The sequence below is a fragment of the Pongo pygmaeus genome, chromosome X, assembly GCF_028885625.2.
Source record: "Pongo pygmaeus isolate AG05252 chromosome X, NHGRI_mPonPyg2-v2.0_pri, whole genome shotgun sequence".
Lineage (NCBI taxonomy): Eukaryota > Metazoa > Chordata > Mammalia > Primates > Hominidae > Pongo > Pongo pygmaeus.
In genome coordinates this window covers 22,633,867-22,651,119 of record NC_072396.2, presented here as the reverse complement: position 1 = coordinate 22,651,119, position 17,253 = coordinate 22,633,867, and the positions used below count along the sequence as shown (strand labels likewise).

The window sequence follows — 17,253 nt, the reverse complement described above, 5'->3', positions numbered from 1 at the left end:
CTGATACATAATACCAACCATTTGGTATTATTATGTATCACTACATGATACCAATCATTTGAACAATCATGACATTACAATGTCTTTGCCCTTAAATTCAGTGTTTTTTGACCACCTGCATCCAAGCTGCTCATATATTTGTATCTTATTGACTACACAGACTGTTATTAATCATGCCTGGATCTTTTACTTCATGACATTTGTAAAATATAATTCATCAAAAATAAAATGCAGACAAAAAACCTGGCCAAATCCACGTTTCTAATTCAAAATACACCCTCTCAATAGTGAAAAAACAAATAACCTGATTAAAAAATAGGCAAAAGATCTGAATAGACATTTTTCCAAAGACGACACATAACAGCAGGTTTATGAAAAGGTTTTCATCACTAATCATCAGGGAAATGCAAATCAAACCATAATGAAATAGCACTTCACTACCTGTTAGGATGGCTATGATCAAAAATTTAAGACGTAAGTGTTGGCAAAATATTCCTGGAAAAAAAGGGAAGGCTCATATGCTGTTGGTAACAATGTAAACTGGTACAGCCATTATGGAAAATAGCATGGAAAATCTTCAAAAAATTAAAAATAGGACTACCATTCAATCCAGCCATCCCACTACCGGGTATATATCCAAAGTAAGTAAAATCAGTACATGGAAGAAAGATCTGCACCTTCATGTTCATTGCAGCATTATTCATAATAGCCAAGATATGGAATAAACCTAAATACCCTTCAATGGATGAATACATAAGGCAACTGCGATGCATGTACCACACAATGGAATATTCGGCCATAAAAATGAAGAAATGAAGAAAATCCTGCCTTTTGCAACAACATAGATAAAGCTAGAGGACATTATGCTAGGTGAAATAACCCAGGCACAGAAAGACAAATATTATATGATCTCACTTATATGTAGAATCTTTATAAAAGTTAAAATATAGAAGCAGAGAGTAGAACAGTAGTTGCCAGGGGCTGGGGGCAGGGAAATGGGGAGATATTGATCAAAGGGTACAAACTTCTAGTTCTAAGATGAATAAGTTCTGGGGATCTAAAATATGGCATGGTGACTATAGTTACTAATAATGTATTGTATACTTGAATTTGCTAAGACAGTAAATCTTAAGCGTCCTCACCCCCCACCCCCACTCAAAACACACACAATGGTAAATAACTGTGACAACAGATGTGTTCATTTGATTGTGGCAACCATTTCACAATGTATGTCAAATCTTCATCTTGTATACTTTGTGTTTGTTTTGAGACAGAGTCTCACTCTGTCACCTTGGCTGACGGGCAGTGGCACGATCTCGGCTCACTACAACCTCCGCCTCTGGGGTTCAAGCGATTCTCCTGCCTCAGCCTCCCAAGTAGCTGGGATTACAGGTGCCTGCCACCACGCCCAGATAATTTTTGTATTTTTTTTTAGTAGAGATGGGGTTTTACCATGTTGGCCAGGCTGGCCTCAAACTCCTGACCTCAAGTGATCTGCCCGGCTTAGCCTCTCAAAGTGCTAGGATTACAGGTGTGAGCCACTGCGCCCAGCCGTATACTTCGAATATATACAATTGTTTTTAGTCAAATGCATCTCAATAAAGCTGAAAGAAAAAAAAATACACCCTTTCCTCCAATGCAGTTGAAACAGATGGAGAAGAACACGTTGCCACAGTGATGAGTCCCTCTTTAAATTCAAGACCTCGAACCTCACCTACATCTGGACATGCCTGCCTTCAAGCAGCTATACTACATTCCCTCAGTTTATTCACTCTCCCACTCCGCTGGACAACTACACACCTTCTCTCTCCTCTGACCTTCAATACCTGCTAACTCATCCTCACTCTCATTTGATGACCTTTCTTCCTATTTCACTTAGAAGTTGAAAGAATCTGAAGACAATACCCACAGGCCACTACCACCTGGAAGGCTGACATTAGCCTGCTGAATATACCCTTGTCAGATCTGGCTAAATTGCCGTTATTTTTTGCTAGCTGGGGAGTACCACTTACCATCTCCTTCTTATCTTCCTGGAAGTACACATCTACAAACATCTTTCCAACAACATAAGGGAGGGCACTTTCAATAAAGTTTACACATTTGTCCCATTGAGGCAGCAAAGTTGTGGTCCCCTGGATTACCTGTGGGAGATAATTGATCCAGATTAAACTTCATTTGGATAAAACCCATGGCTGAAAACAATTCAAACAACCTGAAGAAAACAGTCTACAAAACACTGCACACCCTAACCCATATATATGCATCAGATAGTAGAGGCAAAGGTAAAATAGTTGAAGAAAAAAACTCTGCTTGTCCCCATTATATTTCAACCTAAACGAAAATGTTTTAGGCCAGGCACAGTGGCTCACATCTGTAATCCTAGCACTTTAAGAAGCCCAGGTGAGCAGATCACCTGAGGTCAGGAGTTCGAGACCAGCCTGGCCAACATGGTGAAACCCCGTGCTTACTAAAAATACAAAAATTAGCCAGGCACGGTGGCGCATACCTGTAATCCCAGCTACTCGGGAGGCTGAGGTGGGAGAATTGTGTGAACCCAGGAAGTGGAGGTTGCAGTGAGCTGAGATCGGGCCACTGCACTCCAGCCTGGGCAACAGAGTAAGACTCTGTCTCAAAAAAAAAAAAAAAAAAGAAGAAGAAAAGAAAGTGTTTTAACAGTTAAAATAATATATGTATCCTTTCTTTTTTTTATTATTATTATACTTTAAGTTTTAGGGTACATGTGCACAATGTGCAGGTTAGTTACATATGTATACATGTGCCATGCTGGTGCGCTGCACCCACCAACTCGTTATCTAGCATTAGGTGTATCTCCCAATGCTATCCCTCCCCCTCCCCCCACCCCACAACAGTCCCCAGAGTATCCTTTCTTCCCAATTTTCCCCATTAAACAAAGGATCTGGACAATGGTATCACTTTTCTGCAGTCAGCAGGGACATGAGAGGATGCTATCCAAGTGTCCAGATAATATTTAATATCTACTGAGAACTAAAGTTTCAATAAGAAGGTCTAGAATCAGTGGGTGATCAAAGTTCCTGCCCAGCGAGGGTTTCCTTGCTCCAAGTAGCACACTCAACAAGGCAGACCAGGAGAACTCAGCCCACCATGAACAACACAGGGAGCATACTTACATTGTGTCACAGCAAAAAACACACTGATAAACTAGCAAAATACAGATGTAAACGCTTTGCCCATCTGTCCCAATTATACCATTACAAGCAAACATTTACAAACAAGTAAGAAGTTTCCCAAGCAGGACCTGGGTCAGAGGTTTACTCTTGGGAATAAAAGCAGAGAAATAAATATAGTGTAAGTTGCCCTTGGAAGTTGGGGGTGCAGGCAGGGAGGAAGGGAGGCCCTGAGCATGGTGGCCAGAAGTGTCCTTTGCACAATGTTAGACCCAGGTTGCTTTGAGGAATGGGATTAAGGCTTAATTTCATCTATTCTTCCTCTGATTTCTGGTAACCTCTCTCAGAGGTAAGGGATGAATCTATTTTTAAAACCTCTAGAGAAAAAGATCCTACAACCTTCTTCGGCAATTCAATATTATATTTAGCACTTCGTGCCCAAGAAACATCCCCTCATACCTAACCTTAAATGTTCACACACTGCTTCTTACACCTCTCTCATTCTCTTCACAGTAGGGGTGGAAAGCAGCTGGGCATCATCTTTTATGTGACTCATAGCAGTTAAAAATACACACACACACACACACACACACACAATCTACTTGTTTTGTATCTTAACCCATCAATATGACCTAAATATATATATAGTTGTTTTATGCTGTTCTCTGTAAAAAGACTTTTTTTTTTTTTTTTGAGATGGAGTCTTGCTCTGTTGCCCAGGCTGGAGTGCAGTAGTGCCATCATCTCAGTTCACTGTAGCCTCCGCCTCGTGGATTCAAGCGATTCTCCTGCCTCAGCCTCCCGAGTAGCTGGGACCACAGGCGTGTGCCACCATGCCCGGCTATTTTTTGTACTTTTTGTAGAGACGAGGTTTCACCACGTTGGCCAGGCTGGTCTCAAACTCCTGACCTCAATTTGCCTGCCTTGGCCTCCCAAAGTGCTGGGAGTACAGGCCTGAGCCACTGCACCCAGCCCTAAAGTAACTTTATATGCTAGTGACTTTATAGGGTCAAAGCACATCCAAAATAATTGCACTATTCTTCCAGAGTAATGGCCCACTAAGAATTTCTATACTTACTAGATCCTCTAATAACTGAAATGTCTCTTGAATGAAATCATAGCTTATAAGATTCACCATTCACTTAACTTTAAATTGATAGAAAAATAAAAACTGTTTCAAAGATACAGAATCCTTACGGCCTCTAGTGGTAGGAGAATTAGTCAGACATAATCCTCAAAAACAAAGATGAGAGTAACATGGGTATAAACTGGGAGGCGAGCAAGGGTGGGAGAGAAGCAAAGATTAAAGAGCCAGGTGAGGCCCGGCACAGTGGCTCGTGCCTTTAATCCCAGCACTTTGGGAAGCCGAGGTGAGAGGATCACTTGAGCTCTGGAGTTCAAGACAAGCCTGGGCAACATGGCAAGACCCCATCTCTAATAAAAATAAATAAATAAAGAGCCAGGTGAGCAGGTGGAGGAAAACCATCTCAGACCGTTGAGCAAGAAAACTAAATTGGAGCTTCTTGGACATAGCAGAGGATAGATTCAGAGATGGAAGGTATAGGCAAAGCTTAAGACAAAATTCCATTTCCAAATTGAAAACGAAGTTCTACCATCTAATATCTCTATCATGCACATTTTAAATATTCAGAATACTGAAAATAAAAGATAGTTACAAATATGTCACAAAGAAATGTTAAAACTGTAATTACAGTGATCCAGTTAAAAACTCTGGGGGAAAATGGGAATACACTGATAAGACGGGGAAGTTTGAAAACAATGTGTGGCCTCAAGTATTTCTCTAAATATCTTTATATAACCCATCAAAGTAAAGCTTGAGTGTACCTTATCATATGTAATTTATACCTAAATAAAAATAAATAAGGCACACACACACAAATAGAACTTGGGCTACAAACTCCCCCTGTCTAATCCCTAAAGACGATTTTTACTGGATCAGTTAATATATGGACTATTACAGCATGTAAAGTTATCCAGCGATGTAACACTGCAATCTTCTTAAACTTACCCTTGAGAATTCCAGCCATCTATACTGAAAGCGCCTGCTAAGGTTTGGAATTCTGGAATAAACCATTCTCCACACCAAATAGTTGGCAATGGTCCTGTTAACAGAGAGAGATGCCCATTTATTGTATTTTAGGTCAATATCTGATGCTCTGCAGAACACCTTGAGAAAAACAGTTGGCAAAGCTCCACCGAGGGACCTCTTACTCATACAAAAATGCAGAACTTTCACTTGAGAAATGACATAAGATGATACAATGTCAATAAGCACAACCAAAATTGGCTTGCTTTTCACCACCTAACAGAGATAGATGAAGGAAAGATTCCAGCCCCAGCCCTCAGAGTGAACATTTTGCTTTCACTCTCAGGGTATAAAGTCCACTGTTACACAGCCTTTCATGTCTGGAAATTGTGAGTACCTTCAAATTACAGCAGATCCTCGAATAACATCATTTCATTCAACATCCTTTTGTTATACAGTTGATAAGGAAAAAACCAATTCTGGGCCAGGGTCACTGTCTGTGTAGAATTTGCACATTCTCCCCAAGTCCGCACAGGTTTTCTCTGGGTACTGTGGTTTCCTCCCACATCCCAAAGATGTGCCTGCTAGGTTATATCAGCGTGTCTACACATTCCCAGTGTGAGTGAGCATGGTGAGCTACTGCACCCTGCGACAGGATGGCGTCCTAGCCAGGGCTGGATCCCACCTGGTGCCCTGAGCTGCCTAGATAGGCTCCAGCACCTGCAACCCTGAACTAGAATAACTGGGTTAATAATTATCTTACTTTCCCCTTCCTGTGTCCAAGTGTTCTCATTGTTCAATTCCCACCTATGAGTGAGAACATGCGGTGTTTGGTTTTTTGTTCTTGCAATAGTTTGCTGAGAATGATGGTTTCCAGCTTCATCCATGTCCCTACAAAGGACATGAACTCATCATTTTTTATGGCTGCATAGAGGGAGGGGGGAGGGATAGCATTAGGAGATATACCTAATGTAAATGACGAGTTGAGTTAATGGGTGCAGCACACCAACATGGCACATGTATACATATGTAACAAACCTGCACGTTGTACACATGTACCCTAGAACTTAAAGTATAATAAAAAAAATGAAAACAAGGATAAAAAAAAGAATATGTCTACAAAAACATTGAATGGGTTCCAAAGATCAAAAAAAAATTATCTTACTTGCTTTTATTTGTCTTTCTTAAATGTATGCATAGCTCACATGTATTCAATGTTCAATATTAGAAGTGTTTTGGTCTTTATTTAGAAGTTTGGTGATGTTTTTGTGAGCAGGAATATGCCGTGGGAACTTAACTCTTGTTTACATCAATTAGCCTATGGTAAAATTGATTTCATTATCTGTCATTTTGCTTAAAGTCACAGTTTCCAAGAAGCTATCGATGATGTTAAGTGAGGACTTACTGGATTAGGTGACTTGATACAATGCCTATGTATTCTTTACCTTTGGAAACTAACAGCAAAATATTGGCTAATACCAATTATCTAATTTTGCACCCACATTCTAGACTTACTAAATATGTGAGTTTGGACAAGTCACTTAAGGTCTGTGATTTTATCTTTATTTGTCATACAATGAGGATGATCCCTACCTTACAGGGTTGTCGCAGGGTTCAAATAAATAACAAAATGCTTGACAAATAGTAAATTTCTAGGGTTTTGTCTTTCACTTCCAAATGTATGAACAACCTCATAAGCTCATGTAATGCCTATAATACATATCTTTAAAAATCTGTTAAATTTTAAGGGTTGCCTTTTTCTATAAGCAAAAGATGACCTGACCTCAGAAGAATGTGTGATCTGAGTTAATTTCTAACTCAATAGTGATGATGGATTTTTAATGATCCATTCCCCTCCCAGCTGTGCCATTACCATGGTGACTAATAACACACATTCCTGAAATGGCTTTCTGGTCAGCCAATCACGTGAGAGCAGTATGACATGATGATGATAAAAGCCCATTAAGAACAAACTACACTCTCATTTGTATGACATTCTGACACAGTGGACATGCGCTCCTACTAGTAAAATATTTTTCAGCATACACACCCAATACATGGATGTTTAATTTCTATAGAGATACACTAATAGACTAATATATTAGGAATATTTTTAACAAATACAAAAACAGAAATTTCAAAAGATGAGGTAAAATGAAATTAAAAATCTTCAAAAGTCATTAATCCTTCAAACACCATTGGGTTAATTCTTCAAGACATAGTGTCCATATAGGATTTGGTTAATACAACAATGACAATGAATATCAATCCACATTTCTTAGAGTCTTCTTGACTATTTCAAAAATTTATGACATGTCTTTGTCAGATTGCCATTGTCCTTGTTCTTGTTAGACCACCATTGTATTTCTTTTGTCATCTGGCTAGCCAACATGGCGTACCAGCATGGGAGAAGGGTCACTTCTGCCAATTTCTAGCTGTTCTCTTGTGCTTATATCATCAATAATCATTTCAATTCCTGTTTCTCTGCAAGAATTTTTAAGCCACTTATCTACTTTGTAAGTAGTAAACTAGATAATAAAATTCATAAATCCACAGCTATATGTAAACCGCTCAAGATTTTTTTTTTTTTTTTTTTTTTGAAGATGGAGTCTCGCTCTGTCGCCCAGGCTGGAGTGCAATGGCGCGATCTCCACTCACTGCAACCTCTGCCTCCTAGGTTCAAGCAATTCTCCTGCCTCAGCCTCCCGAGTAGCTGGGATTACACATGCCCGCCACCACGACTGGCTAATTTCTATATTTTTAGTACAGATGGGGTTTCACCATGTTGGTCAGGCTGGTCTCAAACTCCTGACCTCAGGTGATCCTCCCGCCTCAGCCTCCCAAAGTGCTGGGATTACAGGCGTGAGCCACCGTATCGGCTGAGATTATTTTTAATATATTGAATGAAAACAAGCCAGTGAGGGTGACAGTGCCCCTCTCACATGTTCCATACAGATCAAATGAAGGGTCCATAGCCATCAATATAGAACTCAATAAAGTATAATTATTTTTCTTTATAAAGTTTTTTATTTCAATAGCTTTTGGGGATGTAAGTGGTTTTTGGTTATATGGATAAATTGTATAGTGGTGAAGTCTGAGACGTTAGTGCACCAATCACCCAAGTAATGTACACTGGATCCAATCTGTAGTTTTTTTATCCCTCATCCCCTTCCTACCCTCCCTGCTTCTGAGTCTCCAAAGTCCATTATACCACTCTGTATAAAGCCTAATTATTTTTAAATTTAAATAAAGATATAGAAGTTCTAAAATGTTCTTCTCAAACCCAATGAATCTTAGTTAGGGTATGCGCATTCCCCTAAGATACCACTGCGTTAATCAGCGAAGTCCAGCCCTTGCCCATCTCTGTTGAGGCCACTAAGTGGTTTGGGGTCATTCCTTTGGCTCTTTCGCATTCACATCTCCACTCCTTAATAGGACAAGAAGTGCTCACTGAGCACTTATTGTTGGCCAAGTATTGTGCCAGATGCCATGAGGAACGTAAAGAAGTAAGAATCCAGCACCTACAGTCAGAGAACTCAAAGTCCAGCTGGGAACACAGGACTCCAGATTTCAGTTTGTTCATTTAATTGGGTTGTTTAATTGAAGGGACACACTGTAAGTATATAAGGGATCTTTCTTTCATTCACTCAATCAACACATCCTGAGCACCCACATATATACTAACAGTTCTCTGTGCTGGGGAGATGGATAGTCCCTGACTTCCTGAAGCTTTTAGCAGAGCAGGGGAGATGAGGCAAGTGCATAAATAATGATTTGGTAGACCCTAGCACCCAAAAGTTTGTGCCAGACACTTCACTGTAAGGATAGTACATCTCAAACTGAGGGCTAAGAGTAGGCTTCATGAGAGAAGCATGCCGAAAGGTTAGAAGGCTTTGGTGTTACAAACAGGAACGTGAACTCTGGACAGGCTAAATAATGATAGAATTGGCTGTTGTGTTGGAGAGGATGGTGAACAGGATCATCACTCAAGGAAGTGGGCAGAAAAGCCAGCCACACTGGGGAGATGCAGACAGCGACCAGGTCATGGTGTCTAGCACATTAATGGGCCGATCTTGGTCCTAGTGCAAGGACTTTATGTTCTTTGTCTCTAAAATACCTCTTACCAGGCATGTGAACCATGCTGGATCCATAGGTGGAGACGACAAGGAGGTCAACAGCCAGCAGATGTCCTTTCATCAGTTCAAAAGATATTCCCTCAAAGGGTGGTGATGAGCCAGAATAACGGGGGAAGTTGTTAGGGGGCCCAATGGTGGTGGTGGAAGATGCAGTATAGCAAAGTATACTGGGGTTTGAGAAGCAGGGGCCCTTCCAGTTCGCCTGAGATCATCCCATTTAGGCATCTCACATTAATTATGATCCTCACAGTGCTGCTGTAAGAGAGATGTTATTATACCCATTTTACATATGAGGAAATTTCAGGCTTAGAACCATTAAGTAAACTCACGATCACATATTCGGTGAGTCTCGAACTAGTAGAATCACCTGGGGAAGTTGTTAAAAGTCTACATGCCTAGGCCACCCCAGGCCAATTAAGTCACAATCTCTAAAGTGGGACCCAACATAAATATTGCTTATAAATCTCCTCAGCTAAGTCCAATGTGAGGCCAAGCTGAAGAACCACTGTAATAAGCAATGGAGGCCGGACCAGACTCAGGTGTGTCTAACTGTAAAGCCTGCATGCTTTTCCCTATGCCAGATAGTGATGAATTAAAGCCTCTATTTGGTTGTTTTTTTTTTTTTTTTTTTGAGACAGAGTTTCACTCACTCCTGTCATCCAGGCTGGAGTGTAATGGCACAATCTCAGCTCACTGCAGCCTCGATCTCCTGGGCTCAAGGTAACCTCCTGCCTCAGCGTCCCAAGTAGCTGGGACTATAGGCATGCGCCACTGTGCTCAGCACATTTTTTTTTTTTTTTTTGTATTTTTGGTAGAGACAGGGTTTCACAATTTTGCCAAGCTGGTCTCAAACTCCTGGACTCAAGCGATCCGCCCAACTCGGCCTCCCAAGTTGCTGGGATTACAGGCGTGAGCCACCACGCCTGGCCAAAGCCTCTAATTTAGCTAAGATTTCCTGGCCAGTCAGAGAGACCCCAAAACACTCCAACAAAGATGCTTCACAGAAATCTATGGGCACAAAAAGAATTATGATGACTTCCTGGACAAGGCATTACAAAGGTGATAGTGTAACAACCAGACCCCTGCAAGCTGGAAGCTGTAATGCTGAGAAGTTCACACAGCGAGACAATGGCACTGATGAGTTTCTTCAGTGTGTTATAAATACACTGACAGAATGCTATGGAGCACAGTTTTGGAGTGCTAATATTACCACGCCAGGAACAGATATAACTATAATGACTGAATCACTGTCACCTAACGCTCAGATATATCAAAAAGCAAAAATCAGACTCAGCAACAGTCCTTGAAAATAACACATAATATCCTTTTCTCCCAAAAAAACACATTTTCAGCCATATGGTAATTTCCCCAAGTGGCAATAAATAAAATAGAGAAAGGCAAAGCATCTCAGAAGAGAACCCACCACAAAGAGAGCAACATGAAATCATTTCCTAAAGCCTCTGACTTGGAAGATTTTTTTAATGTTTAGATTTGGGATGCTCAATCGGTAAATATAATGCAAATATTCCAAAATCTGAATAAATCCAAAATCAGAAACACTTCCAATCCCAAGTATTTTGGATAAGGGATACTCAACTTGTAGTGGCAGCTTACAATTGTATTACATTTAAGAGATCATAAAATACCTTCTTTGATATTTATAACAGTGCTATGAGGTGATTATTATTATTATCCTTATTTTCAGATGAAGAAAACAAACGTAAGAGGTCAAGGTACTTCCAAGAACGTGTCAAATCTAGGACTAACATCTGAGTTTTCAGATTCCAAAGCTTGCATTTGCTCGTCTTGGTCATGCTATCTGAAGTGAGCCACAGAGGCTCTTCTTAAAGGTTCTCAAAGCCAGAGATCTTCCTACAGGCTGCCTAGAGGCTTATGTAAGGCAGTGATTCCGAAAGTGTGTCCCTGAGCCAGCAGCTTCAGCATTATCTGAGAACTTGTTAGAAAATTCCTAGGCCTTACCCCCAGACCTGCTGAATCAGAATCTGTGGGGTGGGGGGCCAGCAGACTGTATTTTAGCAAGCCCTCCAAGGGATTCTGATGCGTGTCAGGTTTGAAAACAGCTGGTCTAGGAAAACTCCATCTCCGCATCGTTCTACACACACAGCTCAACTAGGACTTCCTAAATCCCACATCAGTGCTTCTTAAACTTGAACGTATGTATGAGTCCCCTGGGGATCTTATTCAATTTCAGCCTCTGATTCAGTAGGTCTGGGGCAGAGCCTGAGAGTCTGCATTTCTGACAAACTCCCAAGTAATGTCTCTGCTGCTCATCTGTAGGCCATTCTTTGACTAGCAAGACCCTAGATCACTCTCAGAAGAGCTGGCCCCCAGGAGAGGTCCACATAACAGCACATTTTCCAGGTCATCCTTTGGGAACATGCAACAAGAATCATCTTACTTTAATGTACATTGTACTTGCTTTATATGAAAATAAAACTAAAGACAGGAATACTTACAGGGTCCTTGACAAAACTCCAGGGGTTTGCTCTATGCCAGTCTGCTAAAAAACAAAACAACGACGACAACAACAACAAAATAAAACAGTCCTGGTGCAGATGATCTCCATGGAGCCAGCCCTGGCCTGGAAGAGGAAACCATGTCAACTCCTCCTGATGCCAACCTTCCTTGGCCTGTCCTCCTCCCACTCTTACTCCTCAGATAAAAGTAGATGGGAAGTGTCTGAGGCAGCCTCATGTCAGGAGTGAGGAGGAGAGTTGAGGGGGACAGAAAGGGAGAGAAGTCTATAGTGCCCCTCACCCAGTGATGTGCTAGTAAATGTTACCAACTGCCTTGTCAAGAAAAAAAAAATGATTTGTTACATTTGCCAATTTCCACGGTGTCAAAATCCCCCATAGTTGAATTGAAACTATCAACATGAGATCACTGAACATGTAGTTAGGAAGAGATGCACATAACATGAGGGATCATCACTATCTCCTTACCCACCCCCCCGCTTTCCACCTCAAACACCAGCTCTTGTTCCCCACAGGCAGCCTCCAGCTCATTCCTCCAACGGTCGCTCCCTGGCCACCCATCCCGTTGGACTGCAAGGGCTGGTGTGGTTTGGCACCACCACTACTGGAGGATCTCATTGCTCTAATTCTGTACCATGCACCACCTACCAAAGAGTCAGTGCCACTGTCCCCACAGCCACTCAGTCAGAGAAAGAGGCCTAATCCCCTAGACTGGCAGTGGGAGTAATATAAGAAGGGAGAAGCAGCAATTGAGAAATGAGCAGCTGAAAGAAAAAAACAAACAATCCCATCAAAAAGTGGGCAAAAGACATGAATAGACAATTCTCAAAAGAAGATATACAAAGGGCCAACAAACATGAAAAATGCTCAACATCACTAATTATCAGGGAAGTGCCAAACCACAATGAGATACCGCCTCACTCCTGCGAGAATGGCCATAATCAAAAATCAAAAAAATTACAGATGTTGGCATGGATGCGGTGAAAAGGGAACACTTTTACACTGCTGGTGGGAATGTAAACTAATACAACCACTATGGAAAACAGTATGGAGATTCCTTAAAGAACTAAATAGAACTACCGTTTGATCCAGCAATACCACTACTGGGTATCTACCCAGAGGAAAAGAAGTCATTATACAAAAAAGATACTAGCTCATGCATGTTTATAGCAGCACAATTTGCAATCGCAAAAATATGGAACCAACATAAATGCCCATCAACCAACGAATGGATAAAGAAAATGTGGTATATATACACCACGGAATACTACTCAGCCATAAACAGGAAGGAAATAATGGCATTCGCAGCAGCCTGGATAGAGCTGAAGATGATTATTCTAAGTGAAGTAACTCAGGAATGGAAAAACATATATCGTATGTTCTCACTTACAAGCAGGAGGTAAGCTATGAGAATACAAAGGCATAAGAACGATATAATGGACTTTGGGGACTCAGGGGGAGGGTGGGAGGGGGTGAGCAATAAAAGACTACACATTGGGTACAATGTACACTGCTCAGGTGATGAGTACACCAAAATCTCAGAAATCACCACGAAAGAATTTTTCCATGCAACCAAACACCACCTGTTCCCCGAAAATTATTGAAATAAAAATTAAAATTAAAAAATAAGAAATGAACAGCTGACACCAACACAGGATGGCTTTGAACTCCTGAAAATTGCAGGAAAATTGCCAAAGCTAGCAATATCTAACTAGCTGAGGGTACAATATGCTAGCATCTCCAAAATGAGCAGTAAGCATCTGAAAAGTATCTCTTTTCACACCGAGACATTTATGGAAAAAAAGAGACAAGACATAGAAATGAGGGTGGCCCCCATTTAGAATCTCAGCTGTTTCCTCTTAGAGGTGTGATCCTGGCCAAGTCACTTAACCTCAGCTTCCTCATCTGTAAAGTGGGAACAACACACAGAATTGTTGTAAAGATCAAAGATGTTAACCATAATGGTGGTTAACATCACCATTACCTGTATATGATTTTTATAGGCAGATTCTCGAAACAGAGGCACAGCAGAGATGCCCAATGTGAGAAGGCTTGGCTGGCTTTTTCTTCAATGGTGCCTCCAGGGGAAAGGTAGGAGGTGGGGGGATCCTCAGAACATTCATCTGATGCTTTTCCTCTACATATCCTGAGCCCAAGCTGGCCTCTCAGCTCGCTAGCCCCCTGCCTTGCAGACAACACCCAAGTTCACATTGGTTCCACCACTGAAGATACTTACCATCCCCTTTTCTCTAATCTTCCCTACCTAGAAAATTCCTCTTCATCCTTTGGGGTTCCGTTCATATGTCACTTCCTTGTGGTGGTGATGGGGTATCTGGTTAACTTCTAGAATTTTTAAAGTGTCTACTACATGAGAAGCACTGTGCTAGGTCACAACACTTAAAAAAGCAATCACAAGAGAGCCTGCCAGAAGCAACCTAAGTGTCCATCAACAGATAAACAGATTTTTAAAAATGTGGTACATATACACAACGGAGTACTATTCAGCCATAAAAAAGAATGAGATCCTGTCATTTCCAGAAACATGAGTGGAACTGGAGATCATAATGTTAAGTGAAATAACCTAGCACAGAAAGACAAACTTCACATGTTCTCACTTATCTGCGGGAGCTAACAATTAAAATAATTGAATTCATAGAGAATAAAAGGGTGGTTACTAGAGGGTGGGAAGGATAGCAGAGGGGAAGGAGGGAAGGCGGGATGGTTAATGGGTACAAAAAAAATAGAATGAATAAAACCTAGTAGTTGCTAGTACAACAGGTAACTATAGTCAAAAATAGTGTAATTGTACATTTTTAAATAAATAAAACAGTATAATTGGATTGCTTGTAACACAAAGGACAAATGCTTGAGGGGATAGATACCCCATTTACCTTGATGTGATTATTATGCATTGCATTCCTGTATCAAAATATGTCCTGTACCCACAAGAATTAAAAATTTAAAAAAGAGTGCCTGCCTTCAGGTGCCCACAGTGTCACAGAGGTAGGGAGCAGGGAAGTATTTGCCATTGAGAGAAAAATGGTCATTTCAAGAAAATGAGATACGCTCTTTGATAAAGGCATGTCTAGGGAAACTCCAACTCCTTTTCCTTCTGGGCATATAGCTAAACTATATTTCCCAGTCTCCCCTACAGCTAGATGAGTCACAAGACTGAGTTCTGGCTTATGGAATATGGGTAGAAATGACATACCCCACTTCTAGGACTTCCCACCAAAACCTATACAAACAATCCTCCACCCTCTCTGTTTCTCCATCCTCCAGCTGAATAGAGAGGATGCCAAACATCCAAGGGAGGGCAGAGCCATGAGATGAAAGGAGTCTGGGTTCCTGAGTCACTATTTAGAAGCAAGATCTCTTACAGGGACACCCATGTTCAGACTGTTCCATGAGCAGAGGGTACAATTTAGCCAATGAGTGTTTAGAGGTGCTGGTTATAGCAACTGGCATATCCTGACCAATATGGCAATTATGGGAACCCAAGAAGACTTTTCCTCAAGTAGCCTTGTAATGCTACACGAGTGGTGATCAAACACGATCGTCAATGGAAAAACATGACCATAGTCTGCAAATAAAATGCTGTCAGACTTCTCATGACGTGTACGTTGTCTTGAAATCTCACAAGAATATGCAGAATACAAGTTGCTTTTTATAAACTGGTGGTTGAGGGGTAAACTGTGTGAAAGAGATTTGGGTTTTGGCTTTATTTTTATTTTTATTTATTTATTTTTTAAGACAGAGTCTCGCTACGTCACCCAGGCTGGAGTATAGTGGTGCGAACTTGGCTCACTGCAACCTCCACCTCCTGGGTTCAAGCGATTCTCCTGCCTCAGCCTCCCAAGTCGCTGGGATTACAGGTGCCAACCACCACGCCCAGCTAAATTTTGTATTTTTTTTTTTTAGTAGAGACGGGGTTTCACCATGTTGGCCAGGTTGGTCTTGAACTCCTGGCCTCAAGTGATCTGCCCACCTCAGCCTCCCAAAGTGCTGGGATTACAGGTGTGAGCTACAGCGCCTGGCCAATTTTTGTCCTTATTTTTAAATGAAGTTGTATATGTACATAACGTCTAAGGCGATTTTTCCATCTATGTTTTTTCTACTGTTGTTCACTATGTTTATATTTGTCCAAGTTATCATTTTGACAAGAATCAGAGTAAAATCTCCCTCCAATTGTGCTCTTTTCCATTGTTATGAAAGGTCCTGCAATTACCAAGTAAAATCATCACGATAGAGATGCTTTTTCTAATACAGTAAACCAAATCCCAATCTATCCCCTGATTGTAAATTAGGCTTTTTTGGAAGTAAAATTCATCAGTGTTCAGAAGTACCTACTCTTTTAACACAGATACTAGAAGAAACTGACTCACGAGGTGAAGGATGAATCTAAAGCAGGCCAAACTCCACCTTTCAATGGAAATTACCACCAAAATTTAAAATGTGCTCCGTAACTCAATGGCATATGAGTAGAAAATCGTTTGGGTCATATTTTATAGTATTTGAGAGCTAGGAAGTACTTACAAAGAAATTTTCTAATAGAGTGATCCCCTTCCACTCCCCTAAGAAAAGCTAATCATAAGATTTTCCTGAGGTACTTGTTTAAAATAAAGATTACTTCGCCTCCCCTCCAGCTCTACTGTATCAGACTCAATGGAGGAGGGCCTTGGAATCTGCATTTTTAACAAGCACCCGAGGTGATGCTGCTGACATTCCTGGTCCATGGAGCAAGGTTCTACCCCGTAATATAATTATGTACCTCTAGATTCAATTTTCATTTAGAAAATTTTCGAAGAAACCTGGCTTATCTCTAAATGATAGAATTTTAAGTAAATTAATTGTTTCTTCTCTCCTTTTTCTGTATGTTTTCCTCAATGAACACAGATTACTTTTATCATCAGAAAGTATCTTAAAAAGAGCAGCAGCTCCTCTCAGGTGTCTAAGTGTCTCCATAGGGGATAAATGCTACATTTTACTCCTAGGACTATTGTGCCTTTTTTAAAAAACATAATTTCTGGCAACATAGCCTTGTCTGAGTCCAAATAAGAAAATATGATTTTAATCATGGCCCAGCAATTAACTCAGTAAAGTGTTTTGTAAACTCGTTGATTCATTTTGTAAGCTCTGTGATTCATTTTCTGTAGTCAAAGCTGAATGCCTTAATGAACCTGTAAAATTCTCCTTCCTGGAAAATTTGAAGATTTTTCTTTGTAGCAAGAAACTAGCAAAGCAACAAATTCTAAAACATTCTTTAAAATAAGAAAAACCTGGCAGTTCCTAAAGTTGTTTTATCAGTGCAATTTTTCTACCGCTCTCAAAGTGGTCTTGTGTCTTTTCAATACAGTTACTTTAGTTTATTGCCAGAAAGTGACTTGGTGGTTAAAAAGGAACCAGGAAAAAAAAAAAAAAAAAAAAAA

The 17,253-nt window shown here is 40.7% G+C and overlaps 1 protein-coding gene across 1 annotated transcript in view; it reads right to left on the bottom strand.

Annotated features, from left to right (window-relative positions):
• Positions 1 to 17,253, bottom strand: part of PHEX (phosphate regulating endopeptidase X-linked) — a 223,552-nt gene that overhangs the window by 138,575 nt on the left and 67,724 nt on the right. Inside the window, exons 10-11 of the mRNA XM_054471801.2 lie at positions 5,176 to 5,269; positions 2,013 to 2,141 (exon numbers count right to left, since the gene is read on the bottom strand). Of these exons, the coding sequence (XP_054327776.1) occupies positions 2,013 to 2,141; positions 5,176 to 5,269 (223 nt within the window). The remainder of the gene's footprint in view (positions 1 to 2,012; positions 2,142 to 5,175; positions 5,270 to 17,253) is intronic.